General features: G+C 46.7%; 1 protein-coding gene across 5 annotated transcripts in view; it reads left to right on the forward strand.

Annotated features, from left to right (window-relative positions):
* Positions 1-21676, forward strand: part of PLEKHA7 (pleckstrin homology domain containing A7) — a 210458-nt gene that overhangs the window by 121290 nt on the left and 67492 nt on the right. For all 5 annotated transcript variants that reach the window (XM_060303467.2, XM_060303468.2, XM_060303469.2 and 2 more), the window contains exons 4-6: positions 4451-4534; positions 18210-18321; positions 19090-19191. In XM_060303467.2, coding sequence (XP_060159450.1) covers positions 4451-4534; positions 18210-18321; positions 19090-19191 — 298 coding nt within the window. The remainder of the gene's footprint in view (positions 1-4450; positions 4535-18209; positions 18322-19089; positions 19192-21676) is intronic.

Here is a 21676-nt window from a genome sequence, read left to right on the forward strand (position 1 = left end):
CACTGTCAGAAAAGCAGATTTACCAGGCTGCTCCGACCTCCACTCTTGAGCACCATTCACATAACTCCAGAACTTCTTGCCATGCCAGAAACAGTGGCTGTGCTAAGTAAATTGGAACCTTTATGTTTAACCAACCAGAGTCACTGTTCACGTTATAGTCAAAATCTGTATGAATGGAAGAATTAATCTTGCAAAAATGTTGCAAGAAACTGTAGGACTCATTTACATTTTGACTAGCCCTGTCTGTGGCTGTAGGTGGGTTCTTCCTTCTAGTGAGCTCAAATCAGTCTCCGGTTCTCCCTGGCCCTCACTCTGTTCTCTTACCAAGTCTCCTGTGTTGGCTGTCATACTTCTTGAGGGCCTAACCCAAGTCCTTCCAGCCCAGGGCTTGTGAAGACGTGCTTGTTTACGTGGATGGTTACCCATGGCCCGCCTTTATGGGGCTTGTCCTTCCCTGCCATCTTCCACCCGTGCTCCCTGGTCCTCTCACAGGTGAGACTGGCTGCCCTCCAACCTGGAGGGCTGCTCCTGGGAGGAAGAGTGGGATCTGAAAATAAAGGCTAGGTTCTGCTCTACCTCATTTGCCGAGTTACTGTCTCAGTAGTCTGAAATGGAACAGAAGCCCTTGTATGGAGGAGAGAGAGTTTCTGTGCTCCACTGAAACCAGCCACCTGGCTCCCGGCCGGGTCACCTACATCACTGTCAGGGAGCAAGGTGGCAATTCAGGTTTAAGAACAGGTATTTCAGGGGATTTGTCTGTGCCTGCTAACTTCATCTTAAGATAGGGTCATAGGACATGAGATTCTTCATGGGTTTTAGAAAATCAAAAGTCAGGAAATGGGGCAGGCTGGGGGCTTTTGGGCTGAGGAGTTAAGGACAGCAGGAAAAGTCAGAGGACTTTGCAATCTCCCAATGGGTGGGGGAATCTAGCGTTCCATAGGCAACCTCCATTTGGTGAAGGTGAGCCTGGAGTGGTAGAAAGAGATCAGAAAGGTGGTGGGTGCAGGAGCACAGGAGTTGACTGTTGTGGGCATGTCATTTCCCCTTTCTGCGCCTTTCCTCACCTGTGGCTTGATGTAACGAAACACAGCCTGCCCTGCTGGGTGTTTAGGCAGATTGAATGAAATAGTCCAAGGACCTAACTCTTCTTCCTTTGCCAAAAAGTGCTGAACCAGAAGCTCTGCCATTAGCAAGCTGGGCGAGTTTGATCAGAAACCATCGAATTTTAAGACCTCAGTATTCAGGAGGCATTACTACTTTTTAAAAATTTTATTTAATTATTTATTCGGCTGCATCGGGTCTTCATTGCTGTACGTGGGATCTTCGTTGCGGCACGTGGGATCTTTAGTTGCAGCATGCAAACTCTTAGTTGTGTCATGTGGGATCTAGTTCCCTGACCATAGATCGAACCTGGGCCCCTCTGCATTGGGAGCTCGAAGTCTTAGCCACTGGACCACCAGGGAAGTCCCCCAGGAGGCATTGCTTTGATTCATCTCTTTTCTCAATGTATTGAGTCCTTTTTTTTAATTTAGTCTTCCAATAACATCCCGTGACCCACATCTTCATTTATTTTTGCATAATATAGGAATAAAAATATCTGTGCTGCCTACCTCAGTGGGTACTTGGGAGGGTCAAATACAATAATGAATGTGACCACACTTAAAACTTCATGTAAATGCAGGAAATGGTGGTGATGGTGCTGTGGTTGGTAATTGTTTTTAGCAAAAAGGGCAGCGTCCATATTAGGGAAGGAAGGCTGAGGAGCTGCCTCTAGGTCTGATCAAATGACAGCTATATTTTTGTCCACTTAAAAAAACTATCTTTCTTCTAATGTTAGAATGTGAAAATCATCACAGTGCCTACACCTTCCAGCTCAGGGTTCATTTACCCAAGACCCTGGGCTTATTTAAGCTGGTACAAGTTGGGTGTGGGGAGCCCAGGAGTTGCTATTCAGGTTGTACAGTGTGTATGAAGGCATTGCTGGATGCCGGCTGCTGCTCCAAGCACATAGAAGGTTTGCTCTTTGCTCACACCTACCAGAGATTCACCAGGCTGACCTTGGCATAGGACCAAAGGCTGTTTGGGGGCTACTGAGTGCCACACAGGTGGTGTCATTCAGAAGTTTGGCCCTGGGCATAAGGGGAGGGAGAGGAGGTAGCAGTAGATGCTGCTGTTTTTCAGATGCCTTGACTTTAGGGACTTCTGATCTTGACCAGGAAGCTGCCAGCCCCACAGACTCCTAAGGGAAGGGGACAGCAGGTTAGCATGCAAAGAGCATCGAATTTAGAAATTGAAGACCTGGATTCATGGCCCAGTCTTATCACTTATTGACAAAGTTATCTAGAGCAAGTCTCTTAACCTCTCTGAGCCATTTCCTCATTCATCAAACAGGGGTCGACGGTGTTAATTGTTAAGATGTGTAAGAAAAGGCTTTGTAGAGGTAATCGTGGTTAGGGATTATTGTTATTCCCATTATGATCAGAGCATTTTTTTTTTTTCCTCTAGGTAGAAATGAGGCAGGCTTAGGTAGAATGTTTTCAAATTCCCTGGTGAATGGAGATGGCGAAAAGAAACTGGGTGCAAATAAAGCCTAACCCATGAACACAATGCAAGGATTTCTGAAATTGGTGTTATGGGGGCCTGCTTCTCATCCTTATCCAGACGCTCATTCCTCAACTCTATTTTTTTTGGGAAGAACAGTCTGCTGCCTGCCAGATGAGGTCATAGGATTCCAAGGGCTTTGCCTGGAGCCAGAAGCTGGGAATTCGGAGGCCGGCAGTGGTTGGGAGGGTTGCGGGGGTGCTAGGGGTGGTGTGCAGTTGCAGGGCCAGGGAGCAGACTGGCCTGATAGCTCTGCCTATTTCACCTAGGGCTTATTAGGATTCAGGCTGCTCAGATCTCAGTGCCAGCTTTACCCAGCCACCAGACGCAGGACGCTCTGACAGCTCCAGGGCAGAGTAAGGCAAACTTTGTAGGCTTAGAGGTTTTTTTGTTTGTTTTTTTAACCTTTATGCTATGCTCATTTAAACCTACTAATCTCTGGGGTGAGTCAGGGCTCAGTTTGGGGATGGGGCTGATATCTTAACACTATCGAACTGAGATGATATGTTGACTCTGACAAGAAAAAGCATTTTAACCGTCTGTATAAGGAGCCTTAAAAAATGACCATGCCCTTTGATTTAGTAATGTTACTTCTGGGACTTTAACCCAAGGAAATAATTTGAATTGCAGAAAAAGCCCATAAATGCAAAGATATATTGACTATAATAGTGGGGGTGGGGTAGGGGAAGCACCTAAAATGTCCAGCATTAGAAGAATGTAAATCTTTCTAGAAGGTAAGCACTGTGGGGTAAGGACTTTTTTGTTCACTCTGTATCTCTAGCACCTCAGGCAGTACCTGGCACACAGATGGCCAGTAAAAATTTTACATCTATATGATAAGACTATTTATTATTCACCTATTTCAAATGAAGACATCTTAATGACATAGGAAATTGTCTATGTTAATTGGATGTGAAAAAAGCAGGATACAGATTTCTAAATACAGTAAAATCATATTTTTTAAAATAAAATGATAAAAAAAAAGAAAGCTAGGAAAGAGAAGAAACCCAGGTATATCTCTAGGTGGTGAGATCATGGGTGACCTTTTTTCTTTCTATATTTTCTAAAATTTCTAAAACAACTATGATTTTGCGATTGAGAAAAACATTTTAACATAAATCATATTCTTTAAAGAATAGAAAAAGGAGGTTAGATTAGTTTATTCGTGTGGATCAGAGCAGCAGCCTCTAGACCCAACTCCTCCTTCCTTTCAAAGAACCAGGCAGCCTTTATGAATACACAAAACACCTACACACTTCGGTTGTGTCTGTCAACTCGGCGTGGAAGCTGATCCCTTCTCACTTCAAAAGGGTGATAGAAACTCCACAGTGTTGAAATTGTACAGGTCATGTTGCAGAGACATGCCCATACATTTATATCCCATCACTGAAGCGAAGACATTTTGTAGTAGGGAGAAGAATTTTAAGAAGATAGATTTTTCTGGGTGGATGTTAATTCTTAGGATTCTTTTCCTGGTTCATGGGTTTTGGAAGCTGTTGAAAGTGCCATCTGCTTTCGTTCATTCTTGTTTTCAGCTCGTGCCATCTTAAAGTAACTTGCGCTGAGTGAGTCAGTTTCTTGGAGTTAGCCCTTCATGGACTGTCTCTCTAAGATACAGTGCTGTCTTGGAGGCAAGACTTGCCTAGAATTGAAATCCCCACGTCTTAGGTGAGCTTTGGCGCCTGAGCTGGAAGTTTTTGGTTTTTCAGTGAAGCTGGCTTCTGGAGTGGTCTTACCCTGGGAGGAGTCTGTGTTGACCAGGGGTCCTCAGACATTAATGACCTATTGTTGTGTCTGTGAGCCTTTCCATTCACAGGATTTCTCATTCATTATCTCTCTTTCTCTTTAGCCATAACCAGCAGACCACAGCCTTCAGACATCCTGTGAGTGGGCAGTTTTCTCCAGAAAATAGCGAATTTATTCTTCAAGAAGAGTAAGTACATTTGTATATTCTCCTTTTCCAGGCACAGCTTGAGCTTAAAGGCATTTGCTTAAAACAAAGCTTGTTGGACTGTTTTCTCTCTCAGACGTAGGGGCTTGACGTGGATTGTTTGATTCAAGGTGAAACTCGAGAATTTTGTTTGTCAGTCTCTAGACTTCTTTCAGCGGGTAGATGTGGAAGCGGGGAGATGATATGGGGATGTGCTGTGATGGTTATTGTCAGAGCCTCTTCATAGCTCCCTTTCCCTGAATGATCCCTTTCCCCTCAAGCGTCACCTAACACACTAGCTGTGCTCTGAGAGGACCCACTCACCTGTTGTGAGAGTACCTTAAATCAGCCTCAGGTCCGGCTGAACCAACCTCCTGAGGAGGCCTCATATAGGAGCCCAAAGCCAGGGCTTAGAAGAGAGGAGGGCTGGTGGCCCCCATTGTCCCTGAACATTTTGAGTCCTTTCTGCTTGCTTTCCCTAACACGGGCACCGTCTTGCCCCTCAGTCCCATTTCACCAGGGCCTCTGGGGTGCTCAGAGGTAGTTTATACCACCCAGGGCTTGTCTACTTAAAAATGCATGTACAGCCCACGCATACATTTTGGGGAGGTGTCCTCCCAAAAATGAAGGCAGAGAAACGTGTGCAAGTGTCTGTGTTCCCTTCTGCTCATTTGAGATAGCTCTGTCTGAAGAAAACAGTTCTGTCTGAGAAACTAATAGAGACGTTGGCTTTAAGCATTTTTCTTTAAAAAAAAATATACACACACATACATATAATATATGTATAATGTGTGTGTGTGTATGTGTGTATATATATATATATATATATATATATAAAATTTTTTTTTGGCCACAATACACGGCTTGTGGGATCTTAGTTCCATGACCAGGGATTGAACCCAATCCCTCGGCAGTGAAAATGCGGAGTCCTAGCCACTGGACCGCCAGGGAATTCCCAAGCGTTTTTTTTTCCCCCTTCAAATCATTTTTCTTCTGTTCAATCACCTAGATATGTTCAAATATAATCTTAAATTATCAGTATTTATATTTTTACAGCATTCCCCTTTCTCAGTACTTAAACTTTTAAACTAACACAGAAAATTTCAAACATACACAAAAGTAGAGAGATACAGTAATAAATCCGATATATTCATTACCCATCTTCAACAGTTTCCAAAACATGGCTGATTTTATTTTATCTGTACCCTCCCCCTCACCCCTGGATTATTTTGAAGCAAATTCCGAACATATTATTTCATCTCAATAGTGTTTTCAACTTAGAATCATTATCCAACAGAACTTTTAAAACTAGAAATCTGTAATTATGATCATACTGACATTCCTTGCATGTTTACTCTGTGCTGGGGATTTTTATATGCATATCTCATTTAATACAATAATCCTGAGAAGTAGACCATCATCACCATCTTAGAGACGAAGATACTAAGACCCAAAGAAGTCACGTCACTTGCCCAAAGTTGCCTGGCTAGAAGTAGAAAAGCCAGGATGCCATCCCAACCTGATCTCTTTTTGGTCAGGTCTAACCCTTGCCCTAGTCAGAAGCTGTTTGCTCAGTTACTTGGGTGCTCGTGGCCCACAGGACATGACAGCCAGACTGTGGGGCTTGTGGGGGGTTGGGGGGTGTTTGACTTTGAAAGCATTAATACTATTAGAGAAAGAGGGGATGCAAGGTAAAGATTGTCTTGTCTCCTACATTGAAAAAGACCTGCTGTGTAAAGACAAAGCCAGAATGTGGATTCTCCGAATTCCAGGTTGGAATGAGTTTGTTTATAGAATCCTGAAGGTTAGAAGCTCTTGGGAGGTTATTGAGTTCAGCCCCTCTCCTTAAGCATCCAGGAGACACGGGCGCCTGTCATTATTAAAGGTCTGGATGTAGAATCCATCAGAACATTTAGCTTGAGAAGTTACCAACTTTAATAAGAGCTTCTGGAGAAATGCACACTTTCCATCACTAAACACCTCTGTCACACACATCCTTTTTCTCATTGTTAACAGAAGACTTTATCCCTTGACCACTTACTTCTGAGAAGGTAGCCTCTTTATCCTACCAAAATATCTCTGCAGCTAATCTCAATTCCATCCAGTTTCCAAGGAAAAGATATTCCTTCTTTTCAAGGGTCACTTTTTCCCTCTAGATCCCGTTTCCTGAATGTCGTAAGGGGTGCTTGCTCATTTCAGATGATGGGAACAACTATATGGCCAGACATTCCTTGAAGCAGACAGAATGTGCTTTAGGCGTTGAGAGGAAGGGATGATTCCTATGAACTGATGTGGTAATTGCTGCACTTATTCATTGAATACTTAGTCAGTGCCTACGTGTGTCAGGGGCTATGCCAGACTCTGCAGTTATAGCAGCAAACAAGACAAATGTGGTCCTGTCTGTGAAGAGCTTACGGTTGAGCAGGGAAGATAATTAAACAAGATATCACAAATGTGATAAATGTTCAGGATAGAGGGAACATAGGGTTCAATGGGAGTTGATAAAAGAGAGTTCTAACCTGGCTCAGGGATTGTGGAAGGCCTCTCCATGCTGGGAAAGGATGTTGTTTAAATTGAGACCTGTCCAGTCAAGGTGAACAACTCGTGCAAAGACGGAGAGGGGAGAGCATGGGGAATCTATACTAGTTGAGTTAGAATGAAAAACAAAGAGCACAAAGTGGATTCTGGAGATACTTAGGAGGTAAAATTGACAGGACTTGGTGATTGATTGGCTGTGATGGGGACGAAAGAGAGGGAAGACTTTCTTGAAGTGTCTGGCCCTAAACTGGAGGAAGGGGTAAGATTTAGATAAGAGAAGATAAGTGTGCACGAGTGTGAGGGTCATTCACAGCTGAGGGAAGTGTGACCAGCCTTGGCAAGAAGACTGACATGCCACTTCCCAGAACTTCTGCCGCTAGTGTCCTTGTCCCCATGGTGAGCCACAGCTGCCTCCCGCCTCTGCAGGAGACCCTCCAACACTAGCAGAAATAAGGCATTACCCTATACATCCACCAGAGGGCAGACAGCGGAAGCAAGAAGAACTACAATCCTGCAGCCTGTGGAATGAGAACCACATTCACAGAAAGATAGATAAAATGAAAAGGCAGAGGACTATGTACCAGATGAAGGAGCAAGATAAAACCCCAGAAAAACAACTCAATAAAGTGGAGATAGGCAGCCTTCCAGAAGACTGACATGTAACGGAGGTTTGTGAAGGAGAGATAAGGTTGGAGAGGGAGGTTGCAGCCAATTATCCAAATTGCTTCCTCTCTCCAAATAGACTTGGCTTTTCCTCCAGGTAAATCCTGGGGGAGCTCCGGAGGGTGAGTGAGGCATGATTTGCCTTCCCAATAACCATTTTTAAAAACTGTGCTAAGGAGTATGATTTCCACTTTGTTCCCTTTAGAGGAGCTTAATTTTGTCGTGTAGTGTGTTATGTGGTGAGGAAAAAAAGGCTGAGATGACCTTTTTCGTCTTTATATCAGCTCTCAGATTAATGTGTTGGGTAGAAAAAGGAAAACTGGCTCTTTTCTTTTCCTTCTCCAAAAGTCTGTTACGGTCACATTGACTCCTCTCGCCAGAGCCTCTGCCTCGGTTTCACCACTTCTAGAGCGGTGGTTCTCAAAGTGTGGTCTCTGAACCAGCATCCCCTGGGAACTTGTTAGGGATGCAGTTCTCAAGCCCCACCCCAGACCTACTGAATCAGAGATTCTGGAGGTAGGACCCCCATAAACTGTGTTTTAACAAGCCTTCAGGTGATTCTGATTCTGGTAAGAGTTTGAGAACCACTGATTTAAACAACCTGCTGTTCCCATCCCTCCTGAATTACTCCCAGATTCTTCTATTTATCCTTAAGTCTCCTCCAGATAACCCATCATTCTTTGGGCTACAGTGGCAATCTCAGATGGATTTTAGTCAGATAATCTTGGGATTCCTTATCCTGTGAGAAGAAAAAAAACATTCTCCATGGTGACTTCCTTTAGAGCATTACTGATGTGAACAGATAACCCATCTCCCGCACTGCTGGCAGGTGGGGCTCACCTGAGCTGTTTGGTGTACCAGGTGCATGCCCACCAAAAGATTGTTTCCCATCTTACTGATTAGAAGCATGGAGAAGAGAAAGAATGTGAAAGCTGTGATCTGGTGGATCTAGAGGACATAAACTCTGAATGTTCTAGTTTCTGTTTCAGTAATACAGGTTCAGTCAGGATAGTCTAGGGTCTGCTCTGGTAATAACAACGACAAATAAAATCTCAGTGACTTAGAACAATTAAGGTTCTCACTTTTGCCCCATGTGTCCATCATAGGTCCCCTGAGGGGTTCAGCTCTGTCACCTTTACTGAAGGACCTGCATCTCTGTGCTTCCATGATTGCCAAAGGCCAGAAAAGGGAAACTTGGTGAATTGTACACCGGCTCTTTCACTCACATCTCATTGGCTAAAACGAGTCACATGACCACTCCTAACTCCAAGGGGGCAGGGAAGTGCTTTTCTACCAGGCATCTGGAGAGGAAATCAGAAATATTTGTTGGTCAGCACTAATGACTACACTTAATAACCCACAGTGCAGATTTATTAAGGGAAGCAGGACCTTTTGAGACTGTCGCTGACGAGCATCTTTTGTTGCATGACTAGCATTTGTTTTTTCATTTCACCTTTTCTGTTATGCTACTGAGTTCTTTGTTAGAACCCCCAAGGCGGGTGGGTATCAGTCAACAGGTCCTGCAGCCTTGACCCCCAGGGGAGACCCCTGTATACCCAAGCCAACGGGCATGTGGAAATCCCTCTTGGAAGAGCTGATATAAGCCCAGGCTGCATTAATAAAAATATAATGTGTAGAGAAAGGGGGAGAATAGTTCTGGTATACCATGGTGTTTGTGGACTACTTCATTAATTCATTCTGAGTTTATGGAGCCCCAGGGACATGCCAAGCCCCAGACGCTCTGATCTGGGTACTAAGTTTCAAGAGGGATGTTGAGCAATTGAGATATCCCCGAGGAGGGGAATCCCCTTATGAAAAGGGGTCTGGAAACCCTGTCCTATGGCCGATCATGTTTAGTCTTTAGGAGAGAAGATGAAGGAGGATGTGCTGTAAGTCTTCAAGAAGGGCTGGCAGGTGGAAGTGGGGTATGTTTATCGTGTGGCTGCCAAAGGCAGGCATCAGATCAATGAGTAAAAGTAAAAGGCAGGCAAATTTCAGCTCAGTCTCTAATTTTCTAGGAAGGAGATTTTCTATCATCCCTTGTTTCAAGATCTAGAATTTCATCTTTAACATTAAATGAAGTAATCTACTTCTTAGAATAAGAGTTGGCTTTTTCCACTAATAATAATATTGATATTATTATTATTTGTATAGCTAATACTTAGAGTCCTTATGATTTATTGTCAGGTACTTTTCTAAGTGCTTTCCATATATTAATTTCCACAACAGTCCTTTGAGGAAGATAATGTTATTATCATGGCTACTGAGGCACAGAGAGGTTAAGAGTCTTGCCAGAAGTCACACGGCTAATAAGTGGCAGAGTTAGGATTTGAAACCAAGTAGTCTGGCTGCAGATGCTGTGCCTCTAACTACGACACCTACTGCCTCTCATTTCACTGGTCTTCAGGAGACATTCCCCTTCCTTGGCTGTACTTAGGCGTTAATGTGTTGACTAAGTAGGCTACTGCTACTTAGAAATTTTAATTGTAATTGTATTTGCAGTAATGAAATTTGATCTAATAACTTCATGCTTGCTTGAAAGGAGCCAGCTTCCCCGGTAGTCTCTTCTCCAGAAAACATCCTCGAGCCTTTTTACAGAGCTTCAGTTACAGTGATTGGATCATTTGGTCTCTTCTGAAGGCCTCTTTCCTGATTCTCAGTGATTTTCTTGAATTGGGAGCTTGTGGCTTAAAGGACCACACCCAGGGGCCCTCATAAAGGCGGAAGCCTTGGCACAGAGAACTCCCAGGCTGTGGTTTTGGTGGTTGGTGCCGTGCGCAGGAGCATTTACTCCTCGGTGCTGGGATGCCCAGGAAGCCACTGACAGACGCCTCTGCAGCTCTTGGGGAAGAGGAGAGAAGCATTCCGGAGCCGTGAGGCTGGCAGCAGGCTGTGTACACTGATCCCCAGGCTCTGTTAACCATTTGATGACGAGGTGGGGCCTGGTTGAGAGTATGCGCTCTGGAAGTTCAGAAGCCTGCTCTGCTCAGAAGCCAGCTGTAAGGCCCCCAAGATCACCTTGGAGTTTCCTAACCAGGGGAGAGGACCCTTGCCTGGCCTGTCTTTCTTTCCTGGGCAACCTAGGAAGTTTAGCTTGTTCCTTCCATTGAGGTCTGAGCAGCCCTTCGTTTTCTTATTGGACTGCTTAGAAAAAAACCACAGCTGGAATTGCTTAGAATTTCATGAGTGGTGTTTGGAGGATAAGACTTTAAAAGATACTATCTTGCTGAAGGTTAGACTTACCTTCCTGACCTTTGACCTCTTTGGGGGTTCACTCTGCAGGTTGCAGGGCAAGACTCTCCAAGGCATATGCTGATTATGCCTGGGGGTGGGGTATCTCCTGCTGCTAGAGATGGCTGTCTCCCATTCCTCCTGCAGTTTCAAGTTGGTGAAAGCTCGCAGTGAGAGATTAAGAGCCCAGGTTGGCAGAGGGGGTGCGCTACAACTCTGAGCTCGGAGAAAGAGTCTGTCCTGTGAGTCCCGGGCTGTGAGGCTGATGTGTTCCTGTCTGTGGCTGATACAGCCAGCACCTTGTCTTTCCAGACTGGCAGTCTTGGGCTAGCTTTGCCTGTTGCATTTGGTTGCCATGGCAGCAGAAAAATGAGGAAAAATGGGAACACCTGGCAAGCAGATGCAGAAACTTGACTGTTCAGTTTTCCTTCCTGGTCTAAGAGACGGTGTTGGTGACAATCACAGGTAAGGGAAGAGGTGATGATGGTGTCCTTAGTTCATTCAGACACCTGGGTGTTGGCTTGGCTTTTGATGTTGATGTTTCGAAGGGCATTGGCACTGGGGATGCAGTCGTTGCCACACAGCAACCACGTCTCCGGCTGTCTGTGCTGAGGAAGATGCTGCAGTGGTGGCTTTACTGTGTGTGGAAGGGAGGCTGCTGCTCGCACAGTGATTTTGTCTTCCTGTGACTGCCCTCCTTGACCTCCTCTCGATCTTGGAAGTACCCAGATCTCCATTAGAAAAGGCTATTTCCTACTGTGTAAAGTGGCTGCCTGGTTATCCAGGAGGAGCGGATTTGCTTAGAAAAGGGCTTGCCAAAGGCTGGGGTTAGAATTGTAGCATCTCTGAAACAGCAGAACAAAGGTGAAGAGGACAGTAGAGGTCAAAGTCTGGTTCTCCCTCGGCATAGACAGAGACATGGAGCCTGGACAGCAGAAGAGACTGGACCAGGCTCATACGGCAGAGCGGGACTCAGGCCAAGTTCAGGACAGTGCTTGGGTTTGAAGGTGGGAGAGAGGAGCCCTCGAAGCTTGCTGGGTTGTTGCTGTGCCTGGTGAGGGCTGCCTTTTGGGCTGCCGTTTGGGCTGGTTTCCAGCCCCCGAGGTGGTGTGGAGTAGGGGGAGGAATGGGAGCTTGTGTTCAAGAGAGGAGCTGGGGGTGAAGGGGAAGGAATGCAGGAAGCCTTAGCTGAGTAATGAGGCCACAGTCACTGAATGAAAACCCCTGTCAGACAGCCTTCCCCGGGGTGTTGGGAGTGTGTACAGGGAGTGCTGGTGGTCCATCTGTGTGTCTCTTTCTCTGGGAAGATGGGGTGTGGAGATGTCTGCCTGTTTGGGACAAGAACTTTGTTTTATTCCTGCTTTTCATTGTGTATTGCTCTCCCCAAACCCCTTAGGGTAGTGGGTGTGAGCGGCTTAAAAAATGCTGGTTGTGCTGGTTGTTTGTGAGTGTGCCTGTTCTCGTGCACCCAGTAATCTCAGCTGAGTTCTCCATGTAGAATCCTTGAGGATAGAGCATGAATTGGGGTGCCTATTTTTCTTTTTTTTTTTTCTTCAAATGCTTGGCTTTTTTTAAAAAAAATAATTAATTAATTAATTTATTTAGTTTTGGCTTTGTTGGGTCTTCGTTTCTGTGCGAGGGCTTTCTCTAGTTGTGGCAAGCGGGGGCCACTCTTCATCGCGGTGCGCGGGCCTCTCTCTATCGCGGCCTCTCTTGTTGCGGAGCACAGGCTCCAGACGCGCAGTCTCAGTAGTTGTGGCTCACGGGCCTAGCTGCTCCGCGGCATGTGGGATCTTCCCGGACCAGGGCTCGAACCCGTGTCCCCTGCATTGACAGGCGGATTCTCAACCACTGCGCCACCAGGGAAGCCCGGGGTGCCTATTTTTCTAGGAATTAATGGGACACAGATGTCATCTAATGATGTCTTCTTCGTAAGAGATTCCTGATTTCTCATAGCTTCCTAACCTCCCATCATAGCCTTGAAGACTCTTGACATTACCTTTCTCCTGGAGAAAGAAAGGGAGGCCAGCGCCGCAGCCACAGGGTTATTACACGTTAAAGAAGCCCCAGTGAAGGTGTTTATAGGGCTGTTTATGGGAAATGATTGCTGTTCAGAGGTTAATGATCTGGTACCTTCAGCTTTCTGGAGAGAAGTGCCTTAGAAATAAAAATAAAGTAAACCTGAGATTTAAATTCTGGAGTCTCCACTGGTAACAGGGACAAACAGTGCTTTTCGTTGAGTGCAGTGCTTCGTGGTTTTCGAAGAGTCATTTCAGTCTACATAACCACCTTGTGAGACGAGAGTTCTTTTCACCTCACTTTGCAAAAATGGAAATTGAGGCCCAGAACAGTGACATGACTCCTGGAGAGTCAGTGAGCTGCAGAGCTTTGTTGAGATCCCGTTATTCTGGGCTCGTGGTCTTTCCACCACCCCAGGATCTTCTTGGTTTGGGGGTTGCTCTTGGGGTTGAGAAGAGCAAAAGCCTGTTTCCGCCAGACCTTGGGACTTGCCGTGGGATGGTATCTCTGTGGCGAAGCCTAGGTTTTGGAGTCCAGCTTCTCTCTCGGGCAAGTCATTAATCTCTCTGAGCCTCAGTTTCCTCTTTGACAAAACGGAGAAGGTAAAACTGGCTTTGCAAGGGTAAGTGAGATAATGCAGGCAAAGTGCCTGACACAGCAGGTGCTGGACAAATACAGCCTGGTCCCTGGGCTTGCTGGACCTTGTGTACCCGTCCCTAAGGGTTGGTGATACTTGGCCTGGCGACCTACCTGTTGCAACAGCAATAGGGTCTTGCTGTGCCACCGCTTCAGTCTGCTCCAGTTCCTGATGTTGACTGAGAGGCAGCTGAGGAGCCCATTAACCAAACACACCTAAATTCAGACCCAGCAGAAAGGAGTGGCTTCTGAATTTATAACTTCTCTCTCTTACTACATCTGACGGTGTTATATGCATTTGCTCCTGGAAACGTAGGAAGCAGAAGCAGCTCCTTTTGTAGATGGGTAAATTGAGGGACAGAGAAAATGACTTCCTGCCCAGGTTCACCTGACACATCCTTGAGGAAGTTCAGAGTAGAATGAAGGTCACTTTCCTCCTGGGCTTCTCCAGACTGATTTTTGTGTGGTTCTAACTTCTTTTGTTCTTTTCAGAGGGGAGGCAATTGAATTAAAACTCCAGCTCACACTGTTTTGAACTTCAGCCCACACCCCTCCGGCAAATAATCAGCATTCATGTAGCCCAAGTCAAGGAAAGAGAAGTCTTTGTTCAAATCATCCCACTGTACTTTGGGATTCAGGATAGCACAGAAACCTGGCACACAGGCTTTTAAGGTAATAGATTTTATTGAATGACACTAAGAGTCTGCCTTCCCCTCGTGTGTGCAGTTTTTTTGTCGCCTCTGCCGGCATCTGTGTGACTCATGTGCCTGAGGGCATGCTGCCGGGAACCCAACCACCCTCACAGCTGCTCAGCTCAGGGCCACAGACTCTTCTTCTCTTCTCTGGGGGAGGGCGCTGTTCTTGAGTAAGACCTGTCAGGAGTCTGGGGAGTTGAGGACAAATCAGTGTCTGCCCTGTCAGTCTTTTAAGTGGGGAACACACCTGTAAGATGTAACTGGCTGGAGCAAATGTGCCAGAATGCCCACGTCCAAGTGATTGTTGCTCCTTTCAGAGCTGTCTCTTCAGGAGGCTACACACATGCTCCACTGATGTTCCCACTGCTCCAAATAATGTGGTCAACGACCTCTAGCAGTTTCCATCAGAGCCACCTTTTCAGCCAAGTGAGAAAATTATTTTTGAGACATTTTTCATATCCTCGTTTTTGAATACCAAATGGTGTCCCAAGGGTGACTACCATCGTTTTTTGGGTTTTTTTTGTTTTAAACCAGTTGAAATTCCACATAACTTCTAGTGATTTCCAGAAGTGATAGTCATCCTTGGAGGGACCTAAGAGACCATGGCCCATGCTGAAGAGATTCAGAGGAACATCCTCTGAATGCAGATCTTGTTACTTGGCCAGGTGGGTAGCTGTGTGCGCCTCGTTCTTTCAGAGAGTCAGGTCAGGGACTGCTAGGTAATGGTTGAGTCTTTTGCTTGAGTGTGGAGTCCTGGTGAAGACACGCTCCCTGTTTGTAGAGATGACGTGGTCCCCTCTCTGGGGCAGATTTAGTTTGGACTTCAGTCCTGTCTGCTAATGAGGCAGCTTTCTCTGGATGTTGCTGAGCAGAGGTCTCTATAGTCATGGAGAATGAAGTTGTCTTCATGTGTTTCTCCCTGTCCTCACCCCGCCACCCCTGTCCCATCCCTCACTAATGTTCAGTGTTGGGGCCACAAACAGTCCTTTTCCAGCTGAAATCTGTTCATACCTGGCTCTCCAGGTGGTAGTCGTACCTTCTTTCCTCACCTACCCAAGGCTGCAAGAAAGTCATCTTTCTTCCTGCACTTGTAGCTGGAGGAGCTCCCCGGCCAGCCAGCATCCCAGAAGCTAGTGTAGGGAGGGGACATGGGGTTAGAATACAGGAAGATGACTACAGTTAGAGCTCAAGGTTGTAAGGTGCAGAAATGGCAAAAGTGGTGGGCATCTGTCCCGGACTTCCTGAGCAATCACCAATCCAGATAGTCTCTTCTTTGTCTCACAGAGTAGTGATGGCGTATCTAGTTGATGGAATGTGATGCAGTCATTTAAAATGACATGGATGAGTTTAAAAGAAAGTAGAGGGACTTCCCTGGTGGTCCAGTGGGTAAGACTGTATGCTCCCAATGCAGGGGGCCCGGGTTCAATCACTGGTCAGCGTACTAGGTCCCCCATGCCGCACCTAAGGGCCCGCGTGCTGCAACTAAAGATCCCACATGCCACAACTAAGACCTGGTGCAGCCAAATAAATAAATAAATATTTTTTTAAAAAAAGAAGAAGAAGGGCTTCCCTGGTGGCGCAGTGGTTGAGGGTCCGCCTGCTGATGCAGGGGACACGGGTTCGTGCCCGGGTCTGGGAAGATCCCACATGCCGCGGAGCAGCTGGGCCCGTGAGCCATGGCCGCTGAGCCTGAGCATCCGGAGCCTGTGCTCCACAACGGGAGAGACCACGACAGTGAGAGGCCCACGTACCGCAAAAAAAAAAAAAAAAAAAAAGGAATAAAGGAGAAGATGTTTATATTACAATAAGTTTAAAAATCAACATGCCAAATCGTAAACACAGTATGATCACAATGATATAAAAACAAAAAAGCACACATCCCCCCAAAAAAAACACAGGCATATAAAAAGAATGAAAGTAAATATACCAAGTATTAAAAATGACTTTTCTGTGGGTAACAGAACTATGGTGATATTTTTTTCTTTCGTTTTAGCTTTTTTCTTATATTTCTCAAGTATTCTGTAATAACCGCATATCAGTGTCTTAAATGGGAGCCAATTAAACTTGATAAAATCCCAAACAAACCTTTCTTACTGTTGGACTTTGTGTCCTGAATTTTGGCTTAGAGATACAGCTGCCGTGACTGAGATAACCTGAGAACTCTTCTTCCTTGTCTCAACCTCTGTAAATCTGAAGTCAGGCAAGCCCAGGTTCCAGGAAGACGTTTCGGGCATAGTTCTGTCTGGAGGCAGGGGCTGGACAAGGCAGCCTCTCAGAGGCCCTTCCCACCCCCGGTTGGCGATTATCTGTGCTGCACACAGCTTCTGCCAACACTGAGCGGACTCTAAGTGTGGTGACATTCTCTGAGTGGGGAGCAGTAACAAAAGTCTGGCTGGGATGGAGGCCGGGGGCGGGGAATCTGGAGTGAGTGCCTGAGCTGACAAGGAGCCAGTGATCTTTCTGCCTGGTGGGACTTGCACCTCCAGCTGCCAAGCATCCGGCAGGGCCCAGCCGCTTGGAAAGCTGGTGCCCGCTGCAGTGGTCCTGCTGTTGGCACAGCTCAGAGAGCACGGGGGTCACAGCTACTTCCGCGAAGGACTTCTCTAATGGTACAGGGTGTCAGGTCTCTGTCTTGGGGTGTGGGAAGGATCACTTATCCTTTGAGCAGCAGTGATTTTGAAGGAAGCAGAGTGTCTGCAGGGTGGAAACTAGGATTTTCCCTCGTAGCACCCGTGTAAAAGTGAGCCTGGCGAACAGACATCCAGAGCGTGTCTTCCTCAGCTGTGTCTTGCCTGGATCCTCCATCTCCATCTACTCAGGGCCCTGGCCCAGGCCTCCAAATCGGATTTTCTCCACTCCTCAAGCCAAAAGCCTCAGTCTACTGCAGCTACCTGGGTCCTGTTGCCCATCAGAGCAGCAGACAACCCAGCCATAGAATGCTGGGACTTACACTTTGAGGAAGGCTTAGGGATCCTAGAGTTAGCAGGGTCTGGGAAACAAGCGTTGAGCTGTTTAAGGATAGGGATTGGATTGTGTGGAGTCATTCTGCTGCCGCTGCTGCTTTGAAAGACTCTGGCAAATGCTGGGGCTCCGTGGAGGCAGGTAAGAAGGGTTCTCTGTGTTGGCTCTTAAGTGCTATACCATGATGTTCCCAGGGCGCTGGCCCTCCCAGGGCAGGTGGACCTTCTTGGTGGGACGCGTGATGTTGCTGGATGCCGATGGGGACACATCAAGGGGAACCTCACTGGGGATGCAGGCGTGCTTCATTTCTTCATGCTCTCCAGGCATGGCACAAGGGGTTAATATCTTCAATGGCTCTATTTTGGGGCTAATGGAGTGTTCCTAGAATAAGACTCTTTGTTGGGTAATCTATTTTGGGAGGCAAGCCCCACTGGCATTTATGTAAGCGATTCTATGTATCCGGGGGTATGGATGTGTGCGCAAGTGGTTTCTTGTTACTAATTAGAAACAGCTTCTTTTGGGAGCCAGGGGAAATGGAGGTGTGTGTGTGTGTGTGTGTGTGTAAGGAGTGTGGATTGCTTTTGCTGTAAAGAGTGGGGTAAACCGTGTGGGCCCATCTGATGGGGCAGTTGCCACAAACACCCGAGTAAGAAAGGTGGGGACCTTGGGACAGCAGGCAGCAGTGACCCGGCCCCTTCGTGGGGTGTCAGGCTGTGGAGATTGCCCATCTGTCATGCTCTTGATTCCCTGAAGCACGTGGGTAGGCTGGGTGTCGTGGCCCTCTAACGGCAGTCTGGAGTTAGGTGGTGTCTAGAAGATCTGTCTTGGGCTGTTTAAGGTCCATCAACCAGTTCTAACCTGAAATAAATCTCAGATTCCACTTCCCATTGCGACCTGGCCACTTAATCACTGGATTCCCTTCTGTCTCCCCACAGGCCAAATCTGCATATGTCGAAGCGAGAGAGAAACCAAAGACCGTCCAGCATGGTCAGTGAAACGTCCACGGCTGGGACCACTTCTACCGTGGAGGCCAAGCCTGGCCCCAAGGTGAGCTCCTGGCCACTTCCCCTCTTCTGCATTTTGCCAGGCCCCTTTGTAGCCAGAAACCCGTTTGATCTTCACCATAGTTTTGTGAGGGAGACATGTAATAAGTGTTCTCCCCAGATGACAGATAGGACATTGTGGCCAGTTGGGGTTATGTCACATGTCCAAGAAAACAGGTGATTGCTGACAGAACCAGGACTGACATCTACGGCCTTGGCCGCATTCTTCATTTTCCTGTCGTGTCTTTGGAGGGCCACACCTCTGTTCACATGTGTGTCAAAGACTGCATGGTGAGATTCACAACAGAAGGGCCCAGAGGTTTCTGTGCCCACGATATGGAAGCACTGACTGAGGAACAGGGAAGAGAACCAGCATTGCAGAGAAGGGGAGGGTGCTGAGGAGTGAACCAGATGGGAGGGGTAAATATCTGGAAATTGGCAAATTCTGTGACCAGACTGTAGCATTGCTCCAGAAAGCCATAGGACATATTAGGGCCAGAAGCTGCTGGTGAAAGTTGATTGAAAAATCCCTTTACATTTTTTTTCCTCTGTGACCCAAACAGGAAGCTTGCTAGCTCTTGCACCCACCTTTTAACTAGGATGCTGCGGCCATGTGCACGCCCATTCTCTGTCTTCTTGCTGTTCTTTTGATCAGAGGGCACTGCTGCATAGATGACGGCGCAGGGAGCCTACAGCCCTCCTATCGTGCAGATGCTTCTTGGGCCTCCCCAAATCCCCCTTGCTGCTAGAGTTCAAGTCTGCTCTTTCCTAGATCATAAAGTCCAGTAAAGTCCACAGCTTTGGGAAGAGGGACCAAGCCATTCGGAGGAACCCCAATGTTCCGGTGGTGGTGAGGGGCTGGTTGCACAAGCAGGTGAGGAGACTGAGGAGGGAGGGGTGGCAGGGAGGTAGTTCTTGCTGAATTCCTTCCTTACCCTGACTCCCGGGAACTGGGAACAGGCTCATAATAAGCTTTCTGTTCCTGAGTTTGTCTGAGGCCAGTAGATCCTGCCCACTGTGCTAAGCGACTTGCTGTTCGTTTTTGTGCGTCGGCAGTCTGCTCAGTGGCTGCAGTTTCCTTCCCCAAACCCACTTAACCACTTTGGTTCCCACTGCTCTTGGCTGTCCTGGGACTCGGGCCCAAGTGTGGGTGGGTCAGTATGAATCCAGCCTTACCGCCAATCCTCTGCCAGCACTTGCCTTCCTGATGTGAAAGAGCCTTTGTTATCATTTGCCTGAAAAATCCCATCTTTTCCTTCCCCCCAGTCTAACACACATACCTGGCATCCTAGCACCTCAGGTTCCAAATCGGCCAAACTCAGCTCACTGTCTCCTCACCCCTCACCTGTCTTTTTCCCCTGAACTGTTTCTTCTGGATCTTGATGGGGGTACCACCATTTTCCCAGGCACCCAGGTTAGAAACTTCAGCACCATCACCAGCTCCTTCTCCCATGGGCCATCCTTCATCTCTAGCTTCACCACACTTCACCACAACTTCACCAGAGGCAGTTGTTCTGCCTCTGGTCCTCTGGCCTTGGATAGGCTGTGAGCTCCCAGGGTCAGAGAACACGTCCCTTTTGTCTCCTCCCTTCTCTTCTTGCCATCCATCCATTCATCTACCCACCCACCCACCAAGTGCCTGCCGTGTTCTAAGTGCTCTCACAGCAACGACAAAGAGATGAGTAACATGTGGTTCCCGCCCTTGAGGAACTCATGTCATAGTCTGCAGGGGGAAACGTAGAAACACCTCTCACGTGTCATGTCATCACCCAGCGCAGTCTCTCACATAGCATATTATCCAAAAAAAAACACAAATTCTGAGAGCAATGATGTACATTTTTACTAAAGGCTTTGTGGGAAAACAGAGGAAGACATTACCTTTCACACCACACAGAATAAATTCCTAAATGTCCCCTTGAAATCTCCCACAGCTCTCCAGCCTCTTCCGGCCGGTACTCCTCTGGCACCACCCTCTCTTAATGCTTCCCTCTTCCCTCACAGCTCTGCTCTCATTCTCTTTTCTTACCTGAGTAATCTAACCCTCTGACTTTTTCCACTTGCATCCCCGTCTCCGTTAAACAAAAGGATGCTCCTTTGAAATGTGGAGGTAGAGGGAAGGTATTGTAAATAATCCTTCTCCCCAACAGACACCCCCTGGCCCAGGCCCCTCGGCTCCTTGGCTGTAGCTGTAACCAAGGTCTGTGTACAGTGCTGTGGGCACACAGCAGAGAGAATGTAGCTATGCTTGGGGGAGTCCTGAAAGGCTTTCCAGAGGAAATGACATTTGAAGCAGATGTGGAAGGATGGAGAAGAGCTTTTCAGACAAAGCAAGTATCGTATGCCAGATCATCTGGTTAATGCAGAAGATAAAACCAAGAAACGCAGGAGCTTAGCAAGTTTTTAACACTTTAGCAAATGGAGGATGAATAAAATTTTAAAAAATTTAAGCCTGTCAAAAACTTTTGCAGAAGGAAGACAATTTTAACAGCTAAAAATGGCTCTGGAATTTTCCTAGGTTTGGGAGAAAAGTGACCCTAAAACTACTATTTTCCTACCCTAGCCATATTTTAAAAAACTTTTCACAAGAAAATCCAGGTCTTTTTCTGTTGAAAGGAAGGAAAAAGACAGCAAAATCACTCCTTTGTGGTAGATAACTGAACTTAGTCAAATGAGAACTTTGCCTCATTGATTAATTAGCTAACTTAAACTCTTTGTTTCATACTATGTAAATCAATTTTCTAATCAGTATAAGTGAAGGTATTTTAGTGTAGCACCTGAATCAGTGAATGAATGAAGGACGGAAGGAGTAAATAAATAACTTCCCTTTTGTTAAAAACTGATTTCTTTCTTAATGGATGAACTGTATTTTTGGGTTTTTTTGGCCACACTGTGCGACATGTGGGAGTTCCCCAACCAGGGATTGAACCCACGCCCCTTTTAGTGGAAGCGTGGAATCTTAACCACTGGACTGCCAGGGAAGCCCAAGAACTGTATTTTTGAATTCATATCTTCCTTTCTAAAAGGAGGATGCTTATGATACACTAGTCTGTTTATAGGAAACAAAACTTCCTGGGGTTAAACCATCATTGGATCTAAATTTTAATGTCCTATTCAAAGAATGGCTATGCAGTAAAAACTTATTAATTTATTTCGGGCTTCCCTGGTGGCGCAGTGGTTGAGTCCGCCTGCCAATGCAGGGGACACAGGTTCGTGCCCCGGTCCGGGAAGATCCCACATGCCGCGGAGCGGCTGGGCCCGTGCGCCATGGCCGCTGAGCCTGCGCGTCCGGAGCCTGTGCTCCACAACGGGAGAGGCCACAACAGTGAGAGGCCCGCGTACCGCAAAAAAACAAAAAACAA

The sequence above is a fragment of the Globicephala melas genome, chromosome 8 (assembly GCF_963455315.2).
Source record: "Globicephala melas chromosome 8, mGloMel1.2, whole genome shotgun sequence".
NCBI classification, from domain to species: Eukaryota; Metazoa; Chordata; class Mammalia; order Artiodactyla; family Delphinidae; genus Globicephala; species Globicephala melas.